We start from the raw sequence: 25,510 nt of genomic DNA, 5'->3' as shown, positions 1-25,510 counted from the left end.
GGGCTCAGTTGCTTCCAGCCTAAAGAACTTTCTTTAATATTTCTTATAAGGGAGGTCTACTAGCAACAAATTCTTGTAGTTTTGTCTGTCTGGGAATGTATTGTACCTTCAGTTATAGAAGATGCTTTTTCTGGATTAAGATTTTTGGTGGGCACTTAAAGGGAATTTAAAGGTCTTATTTAGGGACTCTACTTGCTGTTCACTTCAAATGAAAGCTTTTCATAAAGACAGAAAGGCAGTGGGAGCCCCTAAGTCTACATGGTGTCTTGTGATGCTCTTAAAAGAGTCACAGGACTCTGACTACGTCATTTCACTGCCTCTGTCTTCCTTTGTTCATCTGATTAGGAACAGGTGATTTCAGAACACTGGCCGTGTTCCTCGGCACCGGGTTCACTGAAGGGGAGTTTTACTTGTTGGGTTTCTCAAGAGCGAGTCTCACTCAGTGTCCCAATGCTGGTTTGACTTTAGTGACATTAGTGACACAGTTGTGTGTGCTTGAGGAAACCTCGCAGGCTTTATCTGCATGGAGTCCGACAGAACATTTCCCATGGTCTGGCCAAGAGAGAATGAAAAGGACACGCTTCACGATGCTCTCGTGAGACCACGGACTTTGTGGTGAGAAATACCTGATTTTGATTCTCAGATTCTAGGTTACAAGATCAATGTAGTAAATCACAACCAGCATTCGTGTTATTACATGAGTATAGGAATGGCTGGGTGGGTGAGTGCATACGTAGATGGATAGATTGGTCCATGCATACATGTACAGCTGGCAGGCAGATGGATATACCAGATTGCTGTATAAAAATTATTTATTTCTGTGAGTCCTGGTCAAAAATGTTGGGAAACCACTGTCCTAGACCATTTATTGGCTTGGAAGAGGACCCGCTCTGGGATTTTTCCAGGACTGGAAAGGCTGAGCACATCCATGGTATATACTAAGCACTTTTTGCCCCTCATTAGTGTCTTGGCTCTGTTTGGCTTTTTGACAGAAAGAAAAGCTGCTCAACCCATTGCACACCCTTCACAACTGCTGCAGGCAGCAGCCGCCACCTCACACACACCCACATTGCCATGGTGACAGGCGACCAGGCCCTTTCCTGTCTTGTTTGGTCCGCCCTCACATGCTTCTCGTCTCAGGAAGTGCTAACAATAAGGCGATAGGAGAGAACTTTCAATTCACCTTTTTGAGAGAATTCTGAGACTTTTCATGAATGATTCATTCATTTCTTGGGCACGACTTTGTATTCAGCAGAGTTTGGGCTAATCTGTCGTTTTAAATGAAACAGAAGGGCAGGCAGGTAAAACCGTCTGGCTCTGTTGCTGAAAACATTTATGCTGATGTTCTTAGCAGGTGAGATGATACTGATTGAACTGGTCACCAAGGCTTCTTTTGACAAAATTAGTTCAATGGAGTGATCTATTAAATCATTAAACTACCCAGTTAGAATGAGTAAGTGATACAGGATTGTTTGGGCAGCACTGAAACGGTGAATTTTGGGCCTTAATGAGATGCGAAATTTCTGGGAAAGCATCCAACCTGCTTTCGGAGACTTTGATCCGTCTGCACAGAAACACAGGGCAGTGCACTGACACCCCTCAGGCAGGTGACCTAAGGCCCCTCTCTAGATCCCAGACTTGGTTTCCCTACGGCCCTCTAACCGGGGCCGCCTCCCCACTCCTTCCTTAACCCGAGCCTGTCCCACAAACCGTGGCACCAAACCCTTGTCCTCCTCTGAGAAATACAGACTCACTTTCACATGCAGAATTAATTAGGTGGGAAAAGACAGCCAGAGAGAACAGCGGCTCCCCATGTATGGGTCTCTGTGAAATTGCCTGCCTTCCTAGTTATCTGCCAGCGGCTTCCACTTAAGTGGCTGTATAAAAACACTGCAAGTCCCAGAGCATCTTCCTGATGCGTTCAGCTCTCAGAATCCACAGGGATGAGTGCCCGGGACTAAAGCACGGTCCTCGGCATTTACAAGCCAAAGGGCTGAACCTGGAAGGGAAAGGGACAAGCTCTGGGTTTTTGCCTGAATCTTGACATTGGCACCAGCTCCTGGGGGTCGTTAAAGGCTTTCCTGCCCTATTAGAAGATTGTGAGACTGTGGTTTGTGCTATGGCTAGTCTTCTCCCCCCGGGGTCTTTCCTCCCTGCCTCCACCTGGCTGAAACCCCAGGGGAGGAATAAACTGCTGGGTGGACTGTTCCTTTGGCTTCTCACTACCCACATCCTCGGTGTGCATTTAGTGTGGGCGGCTGTGTTTGTGAATGAGAGGGGAAGAGAAATCAGTGTTTTTAGGCATCCTTTCGGGATATGGCAGGGACAGTTGTTGTTTGGTCCTTCTTGTGTTTATTAGCGGCACTTGGCTTTTATTTATGAAAAGGAATGAACTGTGTGTGTCTGGATGCACACAGCGCGTGTCTTCAACATGCATGAGGTTCCAGCCATTAGTCAATCTCCATATGATGTCCAGAAAATTTGAAAACAGGGGGGAAATGAAAATGTAAAATTACTATTTGGTCTCTGTGATTTTAGTCCCTCATTTCTATTGCTACCGGAGTAACTCTTCTAACACAAGTTTGATCATATAGCCCCCCTCCTTGTAGCTGCTTTGGCGGGAAGCCAAGGGACTTCACGGGGACAGAGAGACAAGGATTTGGGTCCCGGCTAATCCCTCCAGCCCTGGGTTCCCCATCTCTGCAGTGGGGATCATGCCTCTGCTGCAGCGCTGTGGTCCGAGTGACCCCAGGCGATGTGTGCAAGGAGCCCACAGTGATGCTGGGCATGCCATGAGCCTTCCAGTGAGCGTGCACTGCCCTGGTTCTGATCCGGAAGTAGCGGTTTCCTCTCGTGCGCAGGGGGCACTGCCATGGCACCTGGTGTGCCACCTGATCTTGTGATGCGTCCCCCCTCTCCTGTTTGCTTTCTTGCCACCCACTCCCAGTGTGTTGGAAGGAGCCTACGAAACTAACGTCAGGCAGTTTGGCTATTTTTAAATGCCTCTGACTGAAAGTGTAATGGGAGAGGGAGGCTGACAAAAAGACAGTTTGGTGGGGGGTCTGGTTTTCGGTTTCTGTCGTTAGCATGGGAAACTGGGGACCAGTGCATGTCCACACCTTCTCCAAAGTGAGGTGCTGATTCGCGAGCTGCTGTTCTCGCGGCCACCATGTGTCTGGGAATGAAAGCCTGTGGGGCCCTGCATCCCTTGCTGACCACACAGCAAAGAGCAGTCGAGTCTCTGCGGTTTGCCCTGGAATAAAGTAGGGAATAGGCAGGCTTTAAAGATGAGGATTTGGCCGAATGCAAATCAAAATAGAGTAAGTCATGAATCAGTAACACTTTCGCCCACAGCTCTGCAGCCTATTTTTATGATTACTGCCGCTGAGAGAGGCAAGCTGTGTAACGACGGCCTTTTCGAAGAGCTGGAGGCTGGCAAAGAAAAATGGCAGCCAGAGCGATTTCCCCGAGGGGCTGTGAGCACTGATTCTGTTGAATGTGCTAGTCCTGAATGATGCTGGGCCCTTCACAGACGTGTGTGGGAAGTGCCGGGAGGCTTGCATTTTAGAGAGAGGCTGAGAGTGAACTAGTGTTTATGGGCTGAGGAAATCTATGTCCAGGATTGGAAAAACATGTGGGCTTCGTTCTGCTCCTAAATGATTGCAGTGGGGGAGGATTAAGTACCTAAATCATCGTTTCCTACCTGGTTGTGTTGGCTTTCTCTTGCCTCCCGGTCCTTCTCCTTTTTGTTGCCTTATCTGAGGCCTCACACGTAAAAACGCTCTCATTTGGGAGGCTTGACTGGGGCTTAGAAGCCGTCTTTCCCCATGTTTGTACCCTCTTGCCTGTTCAGTGAGCCTGTTCACTGGACGTTATCAAAGGAGGAAGAAGACTCTAGAAAAGGAAGTGATACAGTTGGCCAGATCACCGAGGTTTATCTTAGGAAATAAGTTTTCGTCATCTAACAAGCGCGGGCAGCCTTTCTGCCACAGGTAAAAGGTAACATCGTTGTCTGAGTGTGTGGGTCAGCAGCACTTCGTTAGGAAGGACCAAATGAAACTCTCTCCTCAACCTTCAGTGTCGGCATGTTTTCCGAGCGACGTGGGAACGTTGGAACCCACGGAATGGCGCAGGGGTGCCAACCGTGGGGCTGCCACCGCGGTGTCTCTTCTCGGAGTGGGCTGCTTCCCTGTGCCTGCGCCTTTCCTGTACTCTCCGAAAAGAGCTACAGAACCCTCCAAAACTCACTGCCGCTTTCAGAGTTGCCTCCAGTTCGCATAATTGGTCTCAATCATTACTCACAAGTCTAATCTGAGAAGACGTATTTATTTTATTTGCCCCAAACCATCTTTTTTTGAGCTTCAAAAAGCCTACCTTCCAAAAATTACTGGGCTGTGCACTCCTCTCTCAAGGGCTCGATAACCGTTTGGAGAAAACGCTGGAATGAATCAACTCTGTCTAGGGGCCGCATCTCCAGGGGGTGGCGCTGACTCCCTGCTCCCCCTGACTAAGGGCTCCCGAGGGACAGCCGGGCTTTGCAGCTGCAGCACCTGGTGTTTGTAAATGAAGAGAGCTCCCTCCTGCTGCCTCGGAAACCTCGAACCCGTTGCCCACACCAGTTTTTCTTTATGATTGACGTGAAATTCACATGTCATAAAATTAATTATTTCAGAATCCATTCGAGAATGAAGAATTCAGTGGCATTTGGTGCCTTCACAGTGTTGTGTAGCTGTCCCCTCTGTCCAGTCCCAGGACGTTTTCATCACCCACAAACAGAAGCCAGTGCCGATAAAGCATCAGCCCCTGCTCCTTCCTCCGCCAGCCCTGGGCAGCCGCCAGTCTGCTTCCTGTCTCCAAGGCCTTGCCTGTTCTGGGCGTTTCTTATCGGTGGCATCATATGATATGAGGCCTTGGGCTTCTGGCTTGTTGACTCAGTGTAGTGTTTCAAGGTGCATCCCTGTTGGAGCAGGTGTTAGTTCCCCGTTCCTTCTTGGGGTTCAGTGCTGTTCCAGTGTGTGCAGATATGCAGTTTGTGTCTCTACTCCTCCGCCAATGGCCGTTTGCATTGTGTCCACTTGTTGGCTATTAAACAGTGCTGCCGTGAGTGCTCACAGGTGGGTATCAGAGTGCTGGTTTTCACTTCTCCGGAGCCACGTTTGCCCATTTCCTAATTCCCTCTCAGATCTGCCCATGGCTGTCCCCAGAGCCACGTCACCGCAGCTGCCACTACACCACCCGACTGGCGCGCGTGCGGCCGCGGTGGCCCTGTGTCCACCTGCACTCTGCGGTGAAGCCCTGCGGTCGTCTCCAAATGCGGAGCGTGTTCACACCCTTTGCCGACTGTGAGACTGCTCGCAGCCAAGGGTGTAAAGTCCCTTCAGGGCTCGGAGGGCCCCGTGGCCAGGCCTCTGACACCGCTTTATGCTCCCCTCACCTTTGTGCCCCTTGCCCTCTGTGCCGCAGCCCCGTTGGCCATTCTGCCCCCCAAACTCGCCGGGCTCCGTCCCACCACACACCCTTCGCATATCTGCCACCGGGGGCATGGTGCGCCGCCTTCATGGAACAGCCTAGTAGTCGGCCGTGCATGAGTTTAGAATACTTTGTAACAACGTGGCACGACTGGAAGGGGAAGCAGGACCCAGCAGTGTGCGTGTCCGTAAGACCGGACAGACACACCCACATTCCTGAAACACAGAGGACAGAGGCTGCGCGGCGACCCACCCCCAGTGTCAGCAGCGGGCGTCTTTGCACCCAGGCGCTGTGCTGAAATTTCCGTTTCCTCCGCTCGACAGGTGACCCTGCCCTGAACTCGCCCTTATACCAGGACTTAAGCCTCTATTTAAAGAGAGGGGAAAAGGTACAACATTATTATCAAGTCTTAGCTCCCATCTAAGGTTAAGAATCTTAACGCCCAAAGCCTCAGAGAAGAAAACCTTTGGAAATGTCCCTGAAGGGATGACAAGGACGGTGACCAGGATGGTGGCCACGTGGGAGTGTGCGGTGGTCACACAAGGGTCCTGCGGCCCATGCAAGTCCGTTCCTGTGCTGACTTCCATCTTCACAAAACCTTCAGCTTCCCCTTACTCTCCATTTTACAGTTTCCCTCACACACACAAAAAAGCTTTAATTGCCCTTGAAAGTGCCCCCAGCCCCACCTTGCTTACTTTTAACCACCTGGTTCAGGAAACGTGAGCAGTAACTTTGGAAACACCAGCGACGACCATCTACTGGCAGCAGCGACTGTGGGCGTCCCTGCCCCTGATGAGCTGCTTGTGGAGGCCGAGGATGGTCTCCTGTCGCCTTTGACCTTCCTTACCACGGCAGGGATGTTTAACAAGGATGAACAGCCACCTGGGGTCTCCATGGAAGGGGTACGTGCGTGGAGCTGACCTGGAAGTGGTTCGTGGGCTGTGAGCACCTCACTTCCCTCCAGCGGTGAAAACGGCTGGGGCCTGAGCTCTGCGGACAGCGGCAGCCTTCCGCGTCTCCACACCCTTGGCTGCGTGTCAGGGCGCCCTAGCCCCTCCGAGGGGGAGGCTGCAGTCTGCTGTGTCCCCAGCCCCGTGCAGCCGACACAGGAATGATGAAACTGACCTCAGCAGTGTGTGGATCTAGAGGTTTCAGCTCCAGAGAACCCAAAGTTTGTAGCGTGGGTGGTGTGGTGAGCTCGCATGGGTCGCTGGTTCACCCTGTGTTTTCCGAGCCTTCTCTCCTAAGAGCGTGGGAGCATTGGACTTGGCCTCACCAGGCCTCTCATCCTGCCTGGCCCACTTGCTGGCGCCGAGTGACCTGGTCGTGGCTCCCTTCGGGGCTGTCATTGGGATTAACTGTGACAGTCCTTGAAGAGTGCCTGCCGGCTCAGTGGCACTTGATAGATGCCGGTTCCCTTTTCTCCCCATTCCTCCCTGCCCTGATTCCACTGTGGGCTCAGAAGCGAACCCGGTCATAGATTGCTAGCTGACGGTGTTTTCTTACTATTCTTGGATTCAGCCAAATTTAACCTATTAAAATGACTACCTATTACACGTAAGCTCCTATTCCAGGCCTTCAGGTGGGTGGGGCTCAGGGGACATCCAGGAAGGCTGGTATCGTCTTTTGTGGGAGTGGAGCCCACTCCCTGCGTCTGGGGGGAAGCCTTTGGACAGCTATCCCCATGCCTTGTCGATATAATCAACTTCTTCGTGGAGTTCACACAGCACTTATCACGGAGGAGGAGGGAGACAGGAGTGTCAGTGTCTATGAGAATCTTGTATTTCTTCTCCCATTTTTATACTTCTCTTGCTCCTGACTCTGAGGCCCCTTCTGGCCACAGCGAAGACTGGGGTGGATTTGGTTCTGCCGTCTGCCCAGCGGGGTGTGGGGCAGCTGCTGAAGGGTGAGAGCACCCCCTTTGGCCTGAAGCTAGAGAAACAAGTGTAGACCCTGGTCATCCTCGTAACTTCTTCTGGGAGAGAGAAGCCGGGAGGTGGGGTCCCCGGGGGATGTCCTTTGATTCATTCACCCTGCAGATACTGGTAGCAAGCCTGCTGGAAGCCACGCCGTGACCAGCCAGCTCCCTTCCGCCTAACCTGCTGCCCTGGGGTCGGCTGTGGAGAGCCCGGTCAGGTGCTTTCGGGGCGGGCTGGGCTGAAATGGTGGTGGTTGTGTTGAATAATGAAAGCTGTCTGGCCAGACCATGCACCACAGTGTGAAGGAAGCTTGAGTTCTAAGTCAGCAGTGTCTGGCCTTGCCTGGGGCTTCTCTGACTGCAGTTGAAAATGCTTGGGGGACTTGTAGAAGCGTCCTAACCTCAGAGGCTCCAATTCGGTCGAGGATAGAGTTTGCACATGTATGGTTTTATTGACAAGAACCAGTGTGGGTCTGACAGAGGCAGGCAGTGGGTTAGTCTCTGGGATTTTAGAAGCACGGGTGGTGTGGGGGGAGGGGGAGCTTAGGAGGGTTCAGGTGTGCAGGTCACTGTTACCTGGGAGACTGTTTCCAGCCTTTTCATTTCCACCCTGTCTACCCCGGTGAGCCATTTTGACTTACGAGAGTACTATTTCTTCCTTCTGCTATGTGGGCGAAGCAGAAAATTTGAGAACCAGCTGTTCTACATAAAACAGCTCAGATGGGAGGGCTCTCAGAGGGTGCCTCTGTTTTCCTTGGAAATTTTCAGGAGGAAGGATCCAAGGGTTTGCTATGGCGGGCGGGCCCACCTCTTTGAGGCACAGGGCAGGAGACACATTTCCAGCTGTGTAACCTTGAATGTTAACTTGAACTTGGGCTTCACCAAAGCTTGTCCCTCCCCCTGGGATCCTGGGACAATGCAGATCCCAGCTCGGTAGGTCTGAGGCCGCGCATTCTGAACAGACGCCCCCGCGCGGTGGATGCTCCAGGTCCCCAGACCACACTCTGAGGAGGAGGCCCTAAAGGGTGCTCCCCTCCTTGGGCCTGCTGACAACTGCCACGCACACCGTCTGCCGCGTCACCACACTGGCAACTCCTTTGTCAATCCTAGCAGTAGAAGGAAATACGTACTGTAACCCAACGCTGACCGTGAACCTTTGGGCACAGGATGCTTTCAGCCGTCAACACTTTTCTCCTGTAAATTATTCATAGCCCCAAGCACATGAGAAAGGCGGAAGAGGGCACGGGGTGGTGCGGGGGGCGGGGCTGGGGGGTGGGGGGGTGCTGCGGGAGGGGCGGGAGAGCAGGGCTACAGATGCACAAATACCCACAGCCAGCCGTTCTAGGAATGACGGGCCCTTAGGTCCCCTAGAGTTTCCCCGGGAGGGAAAGGCTTTTACACATGAACCACAGGAAAGGGGGACTGTCTTCCCTTCATCCTCTAACACCGACTTGGAACTGGTATCTGAGTCAGCTGGAGGGGCTGCTAGAAGGCCGGTCGCGGGGCCACCCAGGGACCCTGGTCCAGGAATTTGCAGGTTTGATGAGTTCCCAGGTGACTGATCGCACTCCGACCAGCACCCCTTGAGTCCCCAAAGGTCATCTCTGAGAATGTGAACATGGAAAACTATTGTCCTGTGTCACCTCTGCTCACGGCCGGCCCTCCCTATCCAAGTGCCCTTGCCTAGAATGGGACTCTCAGCTGGGCTGGGACTTGGGGCGTGAACAGGGGAGTCACCTGTCTTCAGGTGTCGGAAAGTCCTGGGACCATTAGGAGAGATGAGGGGGTTTCTGGCTGCCTTCAGATGGCTGTCCCCACACAGCAGGTGGGCATCAGAGGCTGGGCCTCCCTGACTGGCTGGCTGCCTGATCTCCTTGGGGGGCTTTTTAAAAACAGCCTCCCAGGGGCATGCTGGGAGATTCTGGTGAGCAGCTGGGTGCAGGGACCCCCTGCATGGATGGAGAATAGTACCGCCCAGATGGGCAGTGGAGAGCTGCTTTCCTTTCTAGTGATTCTCGATTCTGCTGTAACAATTCCGGGGACTGGGGTGGGGGGATAGGCAACCGGGCCCTTTGTGAAGTGCATTTCCTCTCTGGATCCCTAAAGTAAGAGTCCATAAATTCCAGTTGTGTTTTCCAAAGTGCTTCATTTCCCATCCAAGGGTGGCTGCCGGCAGCACCAGCTTGTCCTGGGGGAGGCAGTGGGGCAAAGCCCCCACCCGGACCAGCACAGCCCAAAGCCACTGGCACCAGCAGCATCCGAGGCCCCGCCCCAGGGAGAACCATTCCCAGGCAGGCTCCCAGGCAGTGATCTCGATAATTAGCTCCAAGGAGCAATTCCCCCCTTTGGTTTGTCCTGCATGACCTTGAGGAGTGTCCTGCTTCCCCAGCTGAGGGTTGGAGAGTGTCACCGGGTACTACGCTCTGTGCCAGGTGGGCTTTATGAAGGTGACTCGGGTATAGGCCCTCCCTTCCGGTGTCTGCTGCGGGGAAAGGCAGACCCTGAACCATCTAACTGTAGAAGCAGCAGAACTCTGCATAACTGAAGTGGACCGCCCAGCACGCTGCCTGCCTAGCCCAGTCTCACTTTCTCCGCAGTGCCTGTCATGGTAGAAGCGACTGGCTGAGCCCCTGCTCACACTTCATCTTCCCTTTTGCGGTGTAAGCCCCATGAGGCCAAGGCCAGTAGACTCTGGCATCTCTGAGCTCTGGGATGTGGGCCACCCAGGAACCTGGGCAGGGGCAGGCTCTCTGCAGCTGCAGTCCCCAGAGGGGGCTGCCGGCTGATGGGTGGTATGTCAGTGTGGCCAGTGAGTCGACTGGCAGAGAGGCAGCAACAGGCCCAGTAGTGGGACTGGAGAACAGCAAGAGGGAACTCCAGATGGAGGAGACTGTAGAATCAATGGGCTGGGCCGGATGGGGGGAGGGGAGGTGGGATGTGGTGGGAGAGGGACGAAGCAGAGCCAATGCAAATGCCAGCGGATGGGCACGGGAGCGGGAGGGGAATGGCGTGATCCTTTGGGACCTGGTGTGTTTGTGGTTCTGTGGAGACCTTCAGATGGAATATCAGGTCCAACTGTGGAAATCTGAGCTGCAGGTCCCACTGGGGGCCCTTTGGGGTGGAGCTGGAGCTGGAGCTGGAGCTGTGGGGGGATCAGTTCAGGGCCTCTCACTGCAGAGACAGCAGTGATGCTCCCAGAAGGAAGCCACGTGTGATGCAGTGTGCAAGGAGCCGAAAGCAAGGGACAAGTGGGCGTCTCCAAGAAGGGGTGATACCAGCTGTTGGAGCGTCTGGAAAACTGAGCCCAAATCTGACAAATTCTGGGGGCCCCTCCAAGGAACCAACCCCAAGCCCTGGCCAGGTGGCTCAGCTGCTTGGAGTATCGTCCTGAACACCAGAAGGTCGCTGGTTCAATTCCTGGTTGGGGCTCATAAGAGAGGCAACTGGTGGATGTTTCTCTCTCGCTCTCTCCCCCCGGCCCCCGGCCCTCTCTCTCTAAAATCAGTAAACATATACTTGGGTGAGGAATTTTTTAAAAAAGGAAGCTACCCTGAGAGGCAGTGTTGTGCTGGGGGCACGAGTTAGAGGAGCTTTGAGGTCCCCTGTTTTTTGACGCCTCATTTTACGTTGCCTGTGGGGTTTTTGCCTCGGGTAAAATTGTCTTGCAGTTCCCACACTGCGTAAGTGGAATGTGCAGAAGCACTAAGAAGCCATCCATGAGAGTGGGGCTTTCTTCTCAGTCGCAGCAAACCAGGGTGAACAGTGGGGTGCTGCAGGGTGAATCCAGGGGTCGGTGTTTGCACCTCTCAGCTAAGCACCACCCCCCATTCCCCCTGCTCCGCTGGAGGAAAGGTCATCTGTTTTCCTCTGCCTTTGATGCTGAGCTAGAACCTGCTGGGACCTGAAGCCACTGGGTCACAGGGATACAAAGGAGCTGGCAGCTTGTTTTGAACTGTTTGTGCTGGAAGGCTACAGAGAATCGATTGCTACAATCTAAGAGTCCCCTGGTGATAATTGTGCGTTTCGTAGAGGAACAGTTTGCTTTTCAATCTGTGGTTCTGGAATTCAGTCTCTGGGCCGATGAGTCAGGTCCACACACCGTCTGGCGCCTGGGGTCGCCCGGAGGTGGAACACACACCGACCGTGATGCTCTGTCTTTGCAGTTCTGCACGGAGCTAAACCAGCCGATCCTGCCCAACATCCGCAAGTGGAAGGGGCCGCGGGGGTGCTGGAGGGCCGTGGTTGCCGACACGCCATCGACTCAGCTGCAGAAGGTACCCTCGTCTGCAAACTTATCTTCCCTGTTATTGAAGCACCCTTTTCCCTCCTCGCAGACATGTAACATTTTCCTTTGCCAACACCTTTGAGGCGGTTTTGGTGTCCTACTAGTTTTCACCATTCATTTCAAAATGCCCCGGGTTTTGGTCCGTGCTAAGATTGGGAATGGACCTTTGGCCGCCCTGCCCTGGTAGAAAGGGGCGTTTGGGGTGCCTGTTGGGAACCAAGGTGGCAAACGGGGTGTTTCTGTCCTTTGTCCTCATAATCTCTTCCCGCCGTCTGCCTCGGCCAACTCGGGGGAGGAAGCCCGTGGTCCATTGACTGAAAGCTTTGCAGGCACCGAAGCCACACGTTCAGTGGTAGAGACTGTGTGTGTGGAAACGGTGGCCGTTTCCAGCAGGTTTTAATTTTGAATTTCCTTTCCTTGGTATCCCCCGGTGGCTGTCCGTACACATTTTCGCTCTTACACGTCATGTGCAAGATCAGTTTTTGCTCATCTAGAAGGTTCAATATCAGTGGTGTTTTAGATTTTAAAGTAGACTTTAGGTGAATCATGAATTAGAAAGTGTGTCATCACATAATTTTCCCATAAATGCAGATGTTATCACTTTATCTCCAATATTCCAAATATGCTTATCAATGCATGTGCGTTGTACTTATATGAGTGATGTTGAGGTTTGGGGCTTTTAAATTACAATGTATGCTGGACTAAAAGTGTCCGGTCATTTATGGACTCTACACTGTCTTTCTAGCTGCTGCTCAGAAAACATGCTGTAAGTGTTACTTCTCTGGGTTTTATGTTGCAGAGTGTCGATGGTCACTGTGGGTGGCAGCTGGGAATAGAGCTGAGTCGGAAGATCTAGGTTTTACCACTCTGGCCCAGGGGTCCCTCCGCAGTCCACACAGGAGTCACAGCTCATTGCTCTGTTGTTGCTGTGAGTGGCACTTCACACACACGCAGGTTCACGAGTCTCTTGTATTCCCCGTAACACTCTGTCATCATCCACTCAGCAAGTCGTTAGAAAGGTCAGTGCCCGCCAGGCACTGTTCACCAGCTCCCCACCCACTGGCCCAGCCCTGCCTGTTTCACTCTTTGTCAGCCCAGGGGGTCCTGACCTGAGCCTTGTGGAGTCCCTCCCGCCGGCTAGACGCTCACAGCCTGTTGGAGGGACAGGACAGGAAACCCTACCCCAGGTTGGGGTGTCAGGGCCATTGGACAGTAGCACGCAGTCGCAGCGAGTCCCAAGTTGAAGCCACGTCAACCTTTCGGCCTCAACTCCCTCATCTGTGAAATGGGAGCAGAGCCCCTTCCTTGCCTCACAGGGTGGCTGGAGGATTTAAGATAGTGTGCCCTGGAATGTTTCATCCAGAGAGCGTGAGCCGAGCCTGGGGGCGTGCAGAGGCAGCAGCCGGCCAGGCCAGGTGGGGCTGGGGGCTCCTGAAGCTCCAGCTGCTGCTCCGTCCAGCCACCCCCCACTGGGGTGAGTGGGGCCCAGTGAGGACAAGTCTCCTGATTTCTCAGAAGATGCAAATACATACATTTTCATGTTAAATTTCCTGAATTTTAAATAGGGACAGTAATCTAAAACATTTAAACACATTCTGGGTCTCCCGGATGATATCTGCAAGCCATGAATGCTTGTCTTCAGCCTCGACAAACACCACAGAGCGGCCACGGGACTGCACCTCTCCAAGGCCTGAAATGGCACCCGGGCACCTTTTATCTGCTCCTCCAGCCCTCACCCCGCGGCCGCAGGGGCCGTTCCAATGACTGTAGGCAGATCGAGTAAGGTGAACCCATTTGCCCAAAGTCTGATGCTAGGTGGCAGCGGCAGCAAGAGGCAGGCAGAGGGCCCCCCTCCGAACGGCTGGGGTGGCCGAGGTCAGCACCGAGCTCAGGGGCCCTGCAGATACCACCCTGTCTGTCGGCCCCCTCCCGGCACTCCTAGCGCCCCGCTCCCAGGCTTTAGACCCTGAGCGAGTCCCTGTCCACCCACGGAGGGCCTTGACCACTTCCACGTGGGGGCTGGCAGCCCGGACCTCCATCCACCCGTCTCGCAGACATTTCCTGAGCGTTTCCCAGGCCCTGGATCCCGGAGACTTGTCTTCATCCTCAGCATCTCCGCTGACCAGCTGAGGGATTTTAGGGAAGTTACTTAGCCTGTCGGGGCAGCTGAGTCATCCAGCCCCTGGGAGTAGGAGGGGCCACCCCATGGGCTGTGATGATTGAAACGATACCCCTGTGCACAGTCCGGGCTTTGCCCCAGCCGGTACCCACAAAACGAGAAGTGCCCAGACACCCCAGGCTGTGTGGAACACCGTTGAAATCAGGAAACTGGCGGTGGGGGAGGTCTGGGGGGAGGGCAGCGAGGAGGAACACACCCTGGCTTTCAGCTGTGCGTTTGTTTCGGCAACAGCCCCTGTGAGCGGAACCTCCTGGCCCAGCCTCTCCTGCCTACCCCCAGCCCTGAGACCACCCCTCTCTAAACTAACGCCCCACTTCTCCCACAGGGGGCCGGCTTCTTGGGGTTCCTGTGGGACACCTGGGCCGGCGTAGAGCTGAGAGATGCCGCCTTGCAGGAGAGCTCGCCCGGCAATGGGCACGGGAAGCCCTCGGGCCCCAGGCCGTACCTCGCACGGTTCAAGGTACCCACTCCGTATCACCGTGAAGGTCCACTTCTAAAAAGGAAAAAGAAAGTCCCCTTGGAAGCTGCGAGCCAGAGAAGCCCTGCCTGCTGTCCGCGACTGTATTCCGTCCTGGGTTTGCCTTGGCTGGTGAACTTGTCCAGCACAGGAGTGAGGGGTTTGGGGGACCTCAGGCTCGATAACTCTGCCCCCTGGGCAGGAAGGACAGCAGGTGCTGGCTCCCAAACCTGACACACGTCCCCGTCGCCTGGGCAGATTTTCTAAAATCAGAGATCCCTGCACCCTACCCAAGACCCACAGAGTGCCTGGGGTAGGGCCCAGGGCTCTCAGTCTCCAGGGATCATTTGGATTTGGAGAGGGTCTGGGGAGAGTCTCTGGGTTGTGGGGCCAGGACATCTCCCGATGGGCCCTCACCCATGTGCCAGTCTGTCCCATCTGGGTGAGGAAGCAGCAGGCCGGCCGAGCTGCACAGTCTCTCAGCTACCCGGATGCCCTGGCAGGTGTTAGCGAACGGCAGACCCTCAGACATGAGGACATGGGGCAGCAGCACAGACCACCAAGTGGGCTGTCAGTGGGCCTGTCCCCATGGTGCTTACTCATGAAGTCACAGGGCCCAGCAAGCCCTGCTGGGTGTTGGGGACGTCCCCTTGCTGTATGCTCCAGAGCAGCTCTGGAGCCCGAGGGCCACCCCACACCCCAGCACCATTTCTGCCCGGGTTTCTGCCCAGGCCCCGACTCCATAAGCAGGGGGCTGGGCTGTGCGTGTGCTGGGGGCAGCTGTGTTGGCCCTGATTGGGGCCCGTGCCCTTCCCACCCCTGTAGCTGTAGAGTTGCTGGGATTCCATGAGCGCATGCACCCCTGGGAGTGTCTGGGGCCTGTGCTTATGGTGCTGATGTGGAAACCAGCCAGGAACCCCCTTTAAACCCTCCTAACAGCATCCAGGGGCCCGTAAAGCGGCTGTGCGGGCTTTGGCCAAGCAGGGCAACAGCCAGAACTGGCCGGTGTCCATAAAAGGTAGGCTCTTGTGTCAGGGGTGAGTGGCCCACACCCTCTAAATTAAGCAATCCTCTAGACGGGCACTCAGCCTCTTGTACTTCCTGTCACATTTTAGGCAAGCAGGTGGTACAGGACAGAGATGTGGCTTCTTCCCCGGGCTCCCCAGGCGGGGTTTCCCTGCCCAAGGCCTGAAGACCTCCCCTTTGTGGTCAGAGCTGTAGCTGCAGAGAGCCCTCGGGGCTGGGTGGTGGAGACAAGTGGGGTCACATCTGTAAGAGGGAACTGGCAGCCGCCACTTCCTGGGGGTCCCCCTGCATGCCTCACTTCCTGGCAGTGTTTGGTGTTTGTTGCCGTGACAAACTCAAGTCCGCACCGTGCAACTCCAGGCAGCTGAGCAATGCTGCAGAGCTCAGGGGACCCACACCCCACAGTCCCCTGCAGGAGCAGAGCCTCTGTGGCCAGCGTTTGGCCAACTCTGGTTCTCGACACTTTAGGTGAAAGTGAACCTCCGGGCACTGCGGTCTCCAGTGGGCGGGATGTGTGTGGGGAGGGAAAGGAGGCAGGCCCCTGCAGGGGGTCCTGGTAGGGGATCCTGGTAGGGGATCTGGGCTGCCCCTCCCCCCTTTGTTAACTAGCAGCTGCTAGAGCCACCTCCCCTTCCCTTGTAGTTGTTTACAAGGAAAACCAAAAACCCCGACACGTTCAGATATGGCCCAGAAGGAGTGGGGTGCGCTGTGGGTCTCAGTTCTGTAGGCCTCAAAGAGATCTGTGGTGGACCTCCTCGCCTCGCCTCCTGGGTGGCAGCAGCCTTGTGCTCACGTTGTCAACATTGTGCATGAAGCTGTTCACCGGTGGGTCGTCAGGGATACTGGAAATAATAAGCATCTAAGACTGCCCCTGTTTCTTTGTGCCCTCTTGTGCAGGTGGGAAGTAATGACTTGACCCTTGTGAACCTTCACCTGGCAACCCTGCCCCTCCCTGGGGGGGAAAATCCAAGCAAGAATCACGGTGACAGCCACCGCGTGGCCAGCTTTGCCCAGACCCTGCAGGAGACGCTGAAAGGTGGGAAACGGTCTTTCTCTGTGGCCGGGCCACAGCTCCCATTTCTGTGGGGCAGCCAGGGTGTGGCCTCCCTGGCTCAGCTCTCCGATCCCATAGGCCAGTCGTTTCGGGCAGCTGCAGTGCCTGGCACAGACTCGGGAGATGGTGGCGCCCCTGCATCTGTTGGATCCCAGCCCCGTGCATGGTGACGTCTTTGTCTCTGTGTGTCTAGCTTGTTGGGGCCACAGCATCAGCTTTATGGCCCCCGGCCTGTCTTTGACAGAAAGAATTAGGGGGAAAAGCTGGCACCCTCCCCTTGGACAGGTCATCCTGGGCTCAGCCTCCTTGGCTGTGCCACAGTGGTGGCGCCACCTCCATCTCTGCCTGTCTCATCTTGTGAAAGAGAGGCAGCTGGTGACAAGGGACAGGGGGAGTGGGAGAGCCCCGATCACAGGACTTGCCGTTTGTCTCCCTGGTGGCACGCAGCTGGCCCTGAGGGCCCAGATCCTCAGAAAAGCTGGATTAGCCTCTCCGCCCCTTCAGGAGCTGCCAGACCTCTGGCAAGTAAACGCTGCACATCGGATGCCACGTGAGGGGGGACCCGACGGTGGTGACCTCGCAGAGGTGCCTGGGGGTTGGGAGCTGTCTGTGCAAGAACCGAGCCTGTCGGTGCAAGGCGGACGTGCGTGGACTCAGAAAATACCAGAGGGGCTCAGAGAACGTTACGAAGAGCGGAACTTCAGAAGGAAGGTGGGCTCTCTGGCTCCCAGGCTCTGCCCCCAACAACACAGAAGGGGTTCTACAAGTGGTTTGCCGGGAGGAAGAGTCGCCGCGGCTGCAAAGACTGGGTGTTTTCAGCTGGGCTTGGTTTTTCGGAATGCTGACCTGCTCTGGGTGAGGGTTTTCAGCCTGGACTTCTTTCTAAGCCTTTTCCTTGTTAAATTGGCCCCTCACAATGTAGTTGATTTATGAAGCTTCGACTATAAAAATCATTTGGTCAAACTACAGTCTTACACTTAAGAAAGATTTTTTAATCTTACCCAAAGACATTTTCTTTCATGGCTTTTAGGGAGAGAAAAAGGAGAGGAGGGAGAGAGGGAGAGAAACATCGATGTGAGAGAGAAACATCAATCGCTTGCCTCTCATACATGCCCTGACCGGAGACCGAACCTCAACCCAGGCATGTGTCCTGACCGGGAACCTGCAACCTTTCGACTTACGGGATGACGCCCAACCGAGTCTCCTTGGCCAGGACAAGAAAGATTTTTTTTATTGCAGTAAAATATCCATAACATCAAATTTACTGTCTTCACCATTTGTAAGCATGCACGTCGGTGGGCACTAAGCACACTCACACTGGGGTGCAGCATCCCCACCATCATCCCCAGAGCTGTCTCACCAACCCAAACTGAAACAAACTCTGTCCCCAGGAAATACTGACTCCCACCCCCCCACCCCAGACCTGGGCGACCACCATCCTACTTTCTGTCTCTGAATTTGACTGCTCCAGGGACCTCGGAGGAGTAGAATCTTCAAGTATCTGCCCCTTTGTGCCTGGCTTCTTTCATCCAGCCGAATGTCTTCAAGTTCCCTCCCAGCTGTGGCATGCGCCAGAGTGTCCTTTTGAAGGCCAGACACTGTGCCCAAAACACAGTTTATTCTTGTCTTATTATTTATTAATTGTATTACTCTCCATACAAGCAACTGTGGGCCTGCTTTTGCCCCGTCCTGTACATACACCACGTTTTGTTTGCCTGTCCATCGGCCAGTGGACACGTGGGCGGTGTCCACCTCTGACTGCCCCGAACACTAGATGCAGCTAACGTTTTGGGCCAGGATGTGCTGTGACCAGCGTTCTACGTAAGTTTTGAGTCTTTGGGCTAATAGTGCAGCAGCTATGTGGGAAGTTGTTTACCTACAGTTGGTCTTTCATGTGTGAAAAAGGGTGACTTGATAGCTGTTAAAATCTGTGGCTGTTTCCATTGTTCGATCTCCAGCTTTCCCTCCTTTTCGTTTTGTTTTGCACTTTAAACACGGAAACAGACTCGTGACTCCTTGGGGCACCTGAGGCGCTCACTGTGTCTTTCTGCTCTCCAGGGAGTGGTCAGGTGTGCACCAGGAAATCTGGGCAGGTTCGTGTCCAGGTCACCAAAGGGCTGTTGATCCGAGGCGCTCACTGTGTCTTTCTGCTCTCCAGGGAGTGGTCAGGTGTGCACCAGGAAATCTGGGCAGGTTCGTGTCCAGGTCACCAAAGGGCTGTTGATCCCCCACGTGGCTCGGCCTTGACGTGTCCAGGTGTGGGCAGCGGCGCACGCCGCCTGCGTCCCACCTGCGTGCTCACTGTAGGTGTGGCAGACCCAAGGCGTCAGGAAGTGCCTGGCCTGCAGGGGGTGCAACAGGCTCCATCGATCGGCCTGGGCAGGTGTGGCCGAAACGAAGAACAAGCCTCCACTCCCCAGGCTTCCAGCAGAGCAAACAGACCCGAGCTGATGAGCAAACTCTGAGCCTTTCTGCCTTTGTCTGGAATGTGCGTCCAAGTTGACGTCTGCGGGTGGCTTGCCAGTCGTCTGATGGCATTTTCTCCTCTCAGACCCCATGGGGCTCAGCAAGAGTAAAACATGGCACCGAGTGATGCAGAACATCTGCATAGGACCCGCCCTCGGTGGGGACAGGCTGCTGGGGTTGTCACTGACATTTTACGAATCTAAGCTCTCTAGGAAATCGGCCCGAGCTTTCTCCCTCCACTTCTGGGAACCAAGGAAATGACTCAGGAGCCCATCCCGGTGGGTTGCTGTCTGGGAGAATCCAGGCCTCTGCACAGCTGGGGTTTGAGGAGAGGAGAGCTGCCTTCAGCGCCACCCGTGTAACCAAAGGGAGACCTAAGAATCCTGGCTGCGCCTGTTCAAAAAAAGAGCTATTGATCTGCGTGAAGAGAAAAATAAAAGCTGTTACTTTCATCCCTGACTTTGAACAGAGCTGCGTTTACTGCCCCTGGGCCACTGGCATCCCTCCTGCTTTCAGCATTGTCTCCTTGGCCCCAACTTCTTCAGGCCTGCGTCCCAGTGAAAATCTCCCCCATGCTAGGGAACCTTCTGCCTCAGTCTTTTCTAGACTTCAGTTTTCCTTGGCAGGCAATACGCGTGGCACCTTCCTCTCTTTCTCTTTCAAAACCAAACTGTGCCTGGGTTCCGGGGCGTCTCATGCCTCACTCACCTGCTCAGCCCACATGTGTCTATGGAGGCAGCAGGTGCCCGGGGTGGGGTGATGAACAGACGCCCACGTCCGCATGGCTGTCTCTTTCCAGCTCTGTGGTGAGAGCCCGTGACTCGGGGTGAGCCGATCAGCCTCTCGGAGCCCCAGCTTCTTGCCTGCAGGGAGGGCCTGGCACGTGGGCCAGGTGTGACTTGTTAACAGTATTCTCTGCTCAGCTTTCCTGTTGGAAGTTGGTACTGATTTCTCCAGGCAGCTCAGACTCACTCTGCTGTGGGTGCCAGTTGTTCCGACTGACTTGGTGCGACAGGAACCTCTCTATTGGCCCCATAATGGAGCCTCCAAAGATTTCCCCTTTCATCCCGTTTCCCCCTTTAAGCCCCCTAGAGGAGGGTCACCTGCAGTGCGCTGGTGCCCTCTGCTGGTGGCTTGTGGTATTGCAGTTTAGATTTCTTCCTCCAGCCATTATTACTGAAGCACCTCTATCGGGGAGGAAGACTTGCTGAGTGTCTCAGATACATTTGGCTCTCTCATCTGTGAACCCTTGCAAGGTGTGACAGAAGCACCGCTCCCCGTGATCACATGGCTCCCTAGAGGGAACCTTGGGACACGCAGTGGTGGCCTGGCTGTCAGTGGGAATCACTCTGAGCCCAGCTGGGGCCACTGCCCTTTCAGAATGCCTGCTGACTTTGGGAAAGTCTTCCTAACTATCCACTCACTCCAGTGTAAACAAGAGCACGGGTTGGGGGAGGGGGGTTGAAAGTAAATACTTTAGAGAGAAAAGCTTTGCACTTTGGCTCTGTGTGAGTCTGCTGGGAAGCTTACACAGCAGAAGGTTATTTTCTCACGGTTCTGAGGCCAGAAGTTCAAGACCAAGGGGTCAGCAGGGTTGGTTTCTCCCAAGGCCTCTGTCCTTGGTGTTCAGATGGCCACCTTCTCCCTGTGTCTTTGCCTGTGTCTTCACATGGTCTTTCCCTGGGGCTCAATAAATGTCTTTGAGCTTTTGTAAAATCTCTGGGCAAGACCCTTAGGCCTTTTTCTGCTGCAAGATTGGGAACACAGGAGCTGGAAGGGGGATGGCCTGCATACCACCCAGCCCCCCATTTCCAAGTGTGTCACTAACCTGCTCTTAAAGGTTTGGGGGTTTGGCACAAGGAATTTGGAAAAGCTGGGAGGCGGGGAACCACACTACAGTCCTCACCATCACCCCCACCCCAACCCCGGGATTTCAAATCTGAGACGAGTGGTCCCATGTAAAAGGGGGCCATGGTCAGTGCTGAGCGCACCTCCCACCACGACATCCACTCCTGATTTTCTGTCTTCTGCTTGCAGGAGAAAAAGATGTGGTTGTTTTGGGGGATTTTGGCCAGGGGCCAGACAGCAGTGACCATGACCTCCTGAGGAGAGAGAAGTTCCACCCCCTGGTCCAGGCCCACACCTTCACCAACATCAGCACCAAGAACCCCCAAGGCTCCAGGTCTCTGGACAACATCTGGATCAGTAAAAGCTTCAAGAAGGTTTTCACAGGTAAAGCCAAAGTCACTATTTTCCTTTTTCTCCTGGTCGGAAACGAAGGAAGAGAGACCTGTCTGAACAGACAGGCCCGGGCCTTGTGAGCCGGAGTCGGGGCTTATTTTCCCTCCTCTGCGGGCATTTGCAGGCTTGTAGTTTAGGGGGTTACATAATTATCACACCTGCAGAGCCACTTGTGAGCGTAAAGGTGGGCGTGAATGATTAACAGGCATTCGCTGGCGTACGACAAGGGCACCCCGCGTGTGTCCCGGGCAGACCTGGCTATGGGCCAGCAGAGACCCTAGTCCGAGGTGAACTCGATAACTTACCCCAATTCTAAGGACGCTCGGTCATTCAGCAAACCTTTTTCGAGCCCTGTCACGTTCCGGCGTGGTGTGTGGCCTGAGGTTTACAGACACGCAGTGCCGTGAGGAGCAGCAGTCAGGGGTGAGCGGACATGTCACCAAGTGTCAGGACAGCATGGGGGAAGGACTTAAGACAGGACCCCCAAGGAGCAGGGAGTTGTGGGTAATGTCGGCACTAAAAAGCAGCCCCCACCGAGCCAGGAAGCTGCTTGTCTTCTCCTGGGAGACGAGGAGGGTGGTTCCCGTCCTGCCTGGAAGCTTTGGTAGCCCCAATGGCTGCATCTTACACGTCAGCAAGACGTTGACAAGTCTAAAAAGTCCCAGTTCTGGGGGCCCGCTGGGAGTCTCTGCGACGTGCAGCCAGGCCAAGCTCCTCAAGACCAGGAGTTCCAGGCCTGGACACGGGTTTCCTGTGGGACCCTGTCATGGGAGGGTCTGCAGGAGGAGGGGGGGGAAGTGGGGCTCGGGGTGACCGTTGTGAAGTGAGCTGCCAGACAGATGCCAGCCAGCCTGCCAGCTGCCAGGAGGGGCCGGCCTAAGGCACCATTCTCACCAAGAGAGCCTGAGAACCCAAGCCCAAAGGAGGCCATGCATCACGTCACCTGTCCCCATGCTGTGCAGCTGTAGAAACCGAGGCCCAGAGAGGAGCTCCCACCAGCGGGGCCTTTCATCCCTGAGGCCGCAGCCCAGAGGCAGCCGGGACGCGGCTGCTACCCGGCCCCCAGTGGGGCTTTCCGCCTGCCCCGCACTGAACTGCCTCTGGGTCCCTCTCGTTGTTTCCCTGCTTCAGATGTCTCTACATCCGCGTTTTCAAATGCCTCTCCTTTCTCATAAGCCTCTGTGACTTGCCCTTTGCCCCCTTTTTATGGAATTTATTCCTATCCCCCCACCCCCGCCTCCACCAGCCATAGGGTCTTTGCTTTGTGAACAAGGACCTTCGCTTTGGACATCTTTGTGAGACATTTGTCCCTGTGTCATATTCGCACTCTTGCTAGCCAGACCAGAACTGGTGCACAGTGAGGAGGCGGGTGTGTGGAGGGGCAGGCTGCCTGGACTCGGGTGGTTTTGGGGCCCAAATGGTCCAGAGCATCAAACTGGCCGAGACCTTCCTGCGTTTGCAGGGCGCTGCCAGTAGCTGGGGGGTGTGGGCTGGGAGCCTGGGCCCACCGTGCAGTGTCGGCCTCCACCCTCCAGGGGGCCCACTCGCCCCTCCCTGATGTCTGAGTCTCTTCCTTGCCCCTCCAGGTCACTGCGCTGTCGTGCGAGAAGGCCTCACGAACCCTTGGATTCCAGATAACTGGTCCTGGGGTGGAGTGGCGTCCGAACACTGCCCAGTGCTGGCGGAGTTCTACGCGGAAAAGGATGGGAACAAGAGGGAGGGCCCTCGGAACGGCAGCGGGGTCACCTTGGAGCGCAGTGAGGCCAACATTAAGCACGAGCGATGATGGCGCCAGACCGGTTTCTCCATCGTTACCCGCAGGACACAGGCGGGAGTCAGCCCTTCCTGGAGAAGATGCAAGGTCCGAACTGCCTTACTCTTCGTCCTGGGCCCTGACCTGTCCACCTTCTTCGTGGATGTTTCTGGACCTCTCGTCGGGGAGGGAAGTGCAGTGGCCAAATCAAAAGCCCAGTGGAGAACCGGACTGTCTTCTGATCGCTGGCCCTCCAGCCTCTGCAGACTCTGCTGGCCGTGGACGCCTGGGTTGCAGTGCAGGGAACAGTCGTGGAGGCTGGAAGGGGGTGTGCAAGGCATTCTGGGCTGCGAGGCCTGTCTGGGCTGTGCTGGGCGCTCTCCTCCCTGACCTCCAGTCTGTGATGTTCTGGCTGCAAACTACATAAAGCTTTTAACTGTGGTTGAGCATTCTTCTCAAATAATTTGAGTGGTGATTTTAGTTTTGTTTTGCAAAATAAACAGGGATGAAGCTGCCTGGCTGCAGGGAGAGCCCAGGACTGGGTCCCCAGCTGAGGGTGTTTTGTGCCCAATTCTGATGCCTCTGCGGGGTGGCAGCTAGAAGGTCCTAAACACAGAACAGCCCCTCCCTACTTGTCTCACCCCTTGCCTTACAGAGGCACCTGTCACACCCCCATCAACCTCCCTGAGACTGTAAAATGCCTGATCCGACGTCTCTGCTAGGCCGTCCTTCACATTGGAGTGCCATCGAGCCTTGGACACTCAGGGCAGGGTCCCTTGTGTGGGACAAGAATTCCGTGAGAACGGTATCTCTTCCCTCCCTCCCCCCAACTCCAATTTTCAGGCCAATTCCCAGCCCCAGCCTCCCTCTGCTGACTCTGAGGAATACCTGTGGATTCTGGGTCCCCAAGACGCTGAGCCTGGTGTGTTGAGGGAGGGCCATTCTCCGGGGCAGCGGGGACAAGCATGTGTTATCTGCCACTAGGCACTCTTCCCTGAGCCAGGTCGGGTTCTCCCTTAGGTGTCCCCGAGCCCAGGATTGTAACGCCCATTCACAGCCAAAGAAACTGAGGCTTAGAGAGCGGAACGTCCTAAAGGTCCCACAACCGGTGACCAAACTCAGCCCGCAGCCCCCGCACACACGTCGCCTCCGCGCTGTGAAAGCACTGACCTTGACGGTTAGTGAGAGTCAGCAGCCCCGGTTACCTGGGTGGTTCCAGCCCCCGGGGAAGCTGAGGGTGTCTTCCTCCTTCCACACTGGATGTGGACCGGTCCCCAGAAACCGCTGTCACCACACAGTGTGGCCTGACTGATTTGTTGGGCCACCGCCGTGTCTCTGAGTACAGATGACCCCAGGGCACCAGCGTTTGCCCAAGGATGTGCCCCTGTGGTTGGAGAGGCCGGTGCCTGGGGCCAGGAGCAGCGTGTCCGGTTGGTGGGGACAGGCTGGGGGCTGCTGGGGACAGCTCTCTGCTGTGCAACTTAAGGAGGACAGCAGATGACTTCAGGTTGCTGGAAGGGAGCAAGAGCCAAGCCCAGACGGGCATCTGAAGTGGTGACATATCTTGGCTAATGGTGGGCACAGCTCCCCTTTGAAAGTCCAGGATCCCCACCAGGCTGAGGGCATTGGGCTGTGGCTGCAGCCGAGCCGGGGGCTTGCCACGTGGGACTCATCTTTGAGCCTCGCCGGGGCCTTCCCACCTGCCTGCCCCCAGCCTCGGCCTGCCACCCGCCAGCCCAGGAGGTGGGTTTTCATAAAACTCATGGAACTAGGAGCTCACGTGTTCTAGAAGCTTTACGATTAATGAATAAACTGTTTATTTCTTCCCTCTCTCCCCTGCACGGCAAATACAAGAGGATTGGGTAGAGCCCGAGAGGCAAAGGATACTTCAGTTTGCAGAAGGGGGTTGTCCCTGAAGCAGGTGATGGGAACAGAGAGTTCATTACACTCTTCTTTCTCCTCTTGTGTATGTTTACAATGTTCCATAATCACAATGAAATAAATGCACAAATACAAAAGGCTCACACCAAAAGTATACAGTAGAACGTTTATGCTTTTCGACAGAATAAACACTGCATTTCCCTGTAGACTAGGGTGCCGACGTTCTCACAACAGGCTGCACGTGAGGGGCCAACCCCTGTGATTCTCGCTCTCTATGCATTCCTCGAAGTGCGGCTCTGCTAGGAAGGAGTCACCAAGAGAAAATGAGTCATTCTAGCATGGGGACATTGAAACACATGGAGGGGAAATGAAGAGCACCAGAGAGAGGAGAAGAAAGGGGTGTTTTTATGCACTCATCACACCCACCAGGCTAGGCCCTGGGGAAAGGCAGGGCACGGGGCGGGGGGACCTCTGCCTCCTGGGGTCACTCTGCCATGTTCCTGGGTTGTGCTGGTCCAGCCAGTGCAAGGGCCCAGACGTGTAGATCCCCTGGGTTCTCCACTGCCCTGCTGGTGGGCCTGGAAGGAGGGGGCAGCCAGGTTCCTCCGAAGAGGTGGCAGGAAGGGATGAGTCCCAGGGAGGGCAGCCTTTACTAAAGACTTGAAGAGAGCAAAGAAACAACCAGGGACGCGTAAAAGCTGGCTCATGTGCCCTACAAGGAGGAGCTCCCTCCTCTTCAGCTGTGGGGCCGATGGCGGTCTCCCTGCCCGGCCCCACCCGG

General features: G+C 55.1%; 1 protein-coding gene across 1 annotated transcript in view; it reads left to right on the top strand.

Moving 5' to 3' along the window:
* EEPD1 (endonuclease/exonuclease/phosphatase family domain containing 1) overlaps positions 1-23,545 on the top strand; it is an 84,142-nt gene extending 60,597 nt beyond the window's left edge. The window contains exons 4-8 of the mRNA XM_024563046.4: positions 11,551-11,661; positions 14,177-14,311; positions 16,232-16,370; positions 20,892-21,086; positions 22,682-23,545. Of these exons, the coding sequence (XP_024418814.1) occupies positions 11,551-11,661; positions 14,177-14,311; positions 16,232-16,370; positions 20,892-21,086; positions 22,682-22,881 (780 nt within the window). The 3' untranslated portion in view covers positions 22,882-23,545. The remainder of the gene's footprint in view (positions 1-11,550; positions 11,662-14,176; positions 14,312-16,231; positions 16,371-20,891; positions 21,087-22,681) is intronic.
* Positions 23,546-25,510: the final 1,965 nt, after the last annotated feature.

Source organism: Desmodus rotundus, chromosome 6 (assembly GCF_022682495.2).
Source record: "Desmodus rotundus isolate HL8 chromosome 6, HLdesRot8A.1, whole genome shotgun sequence".
NCBI lineage: Eukaryota > Metazoa > Chordata > Mammalia > Chiroptera > Phyllostomidae > Desmodus > Desmodus rotundus.
Note: the sequence above shows the minus strand (reverse complement) of the source record. Positions and strands in the feature narration are given on the sequence as shown.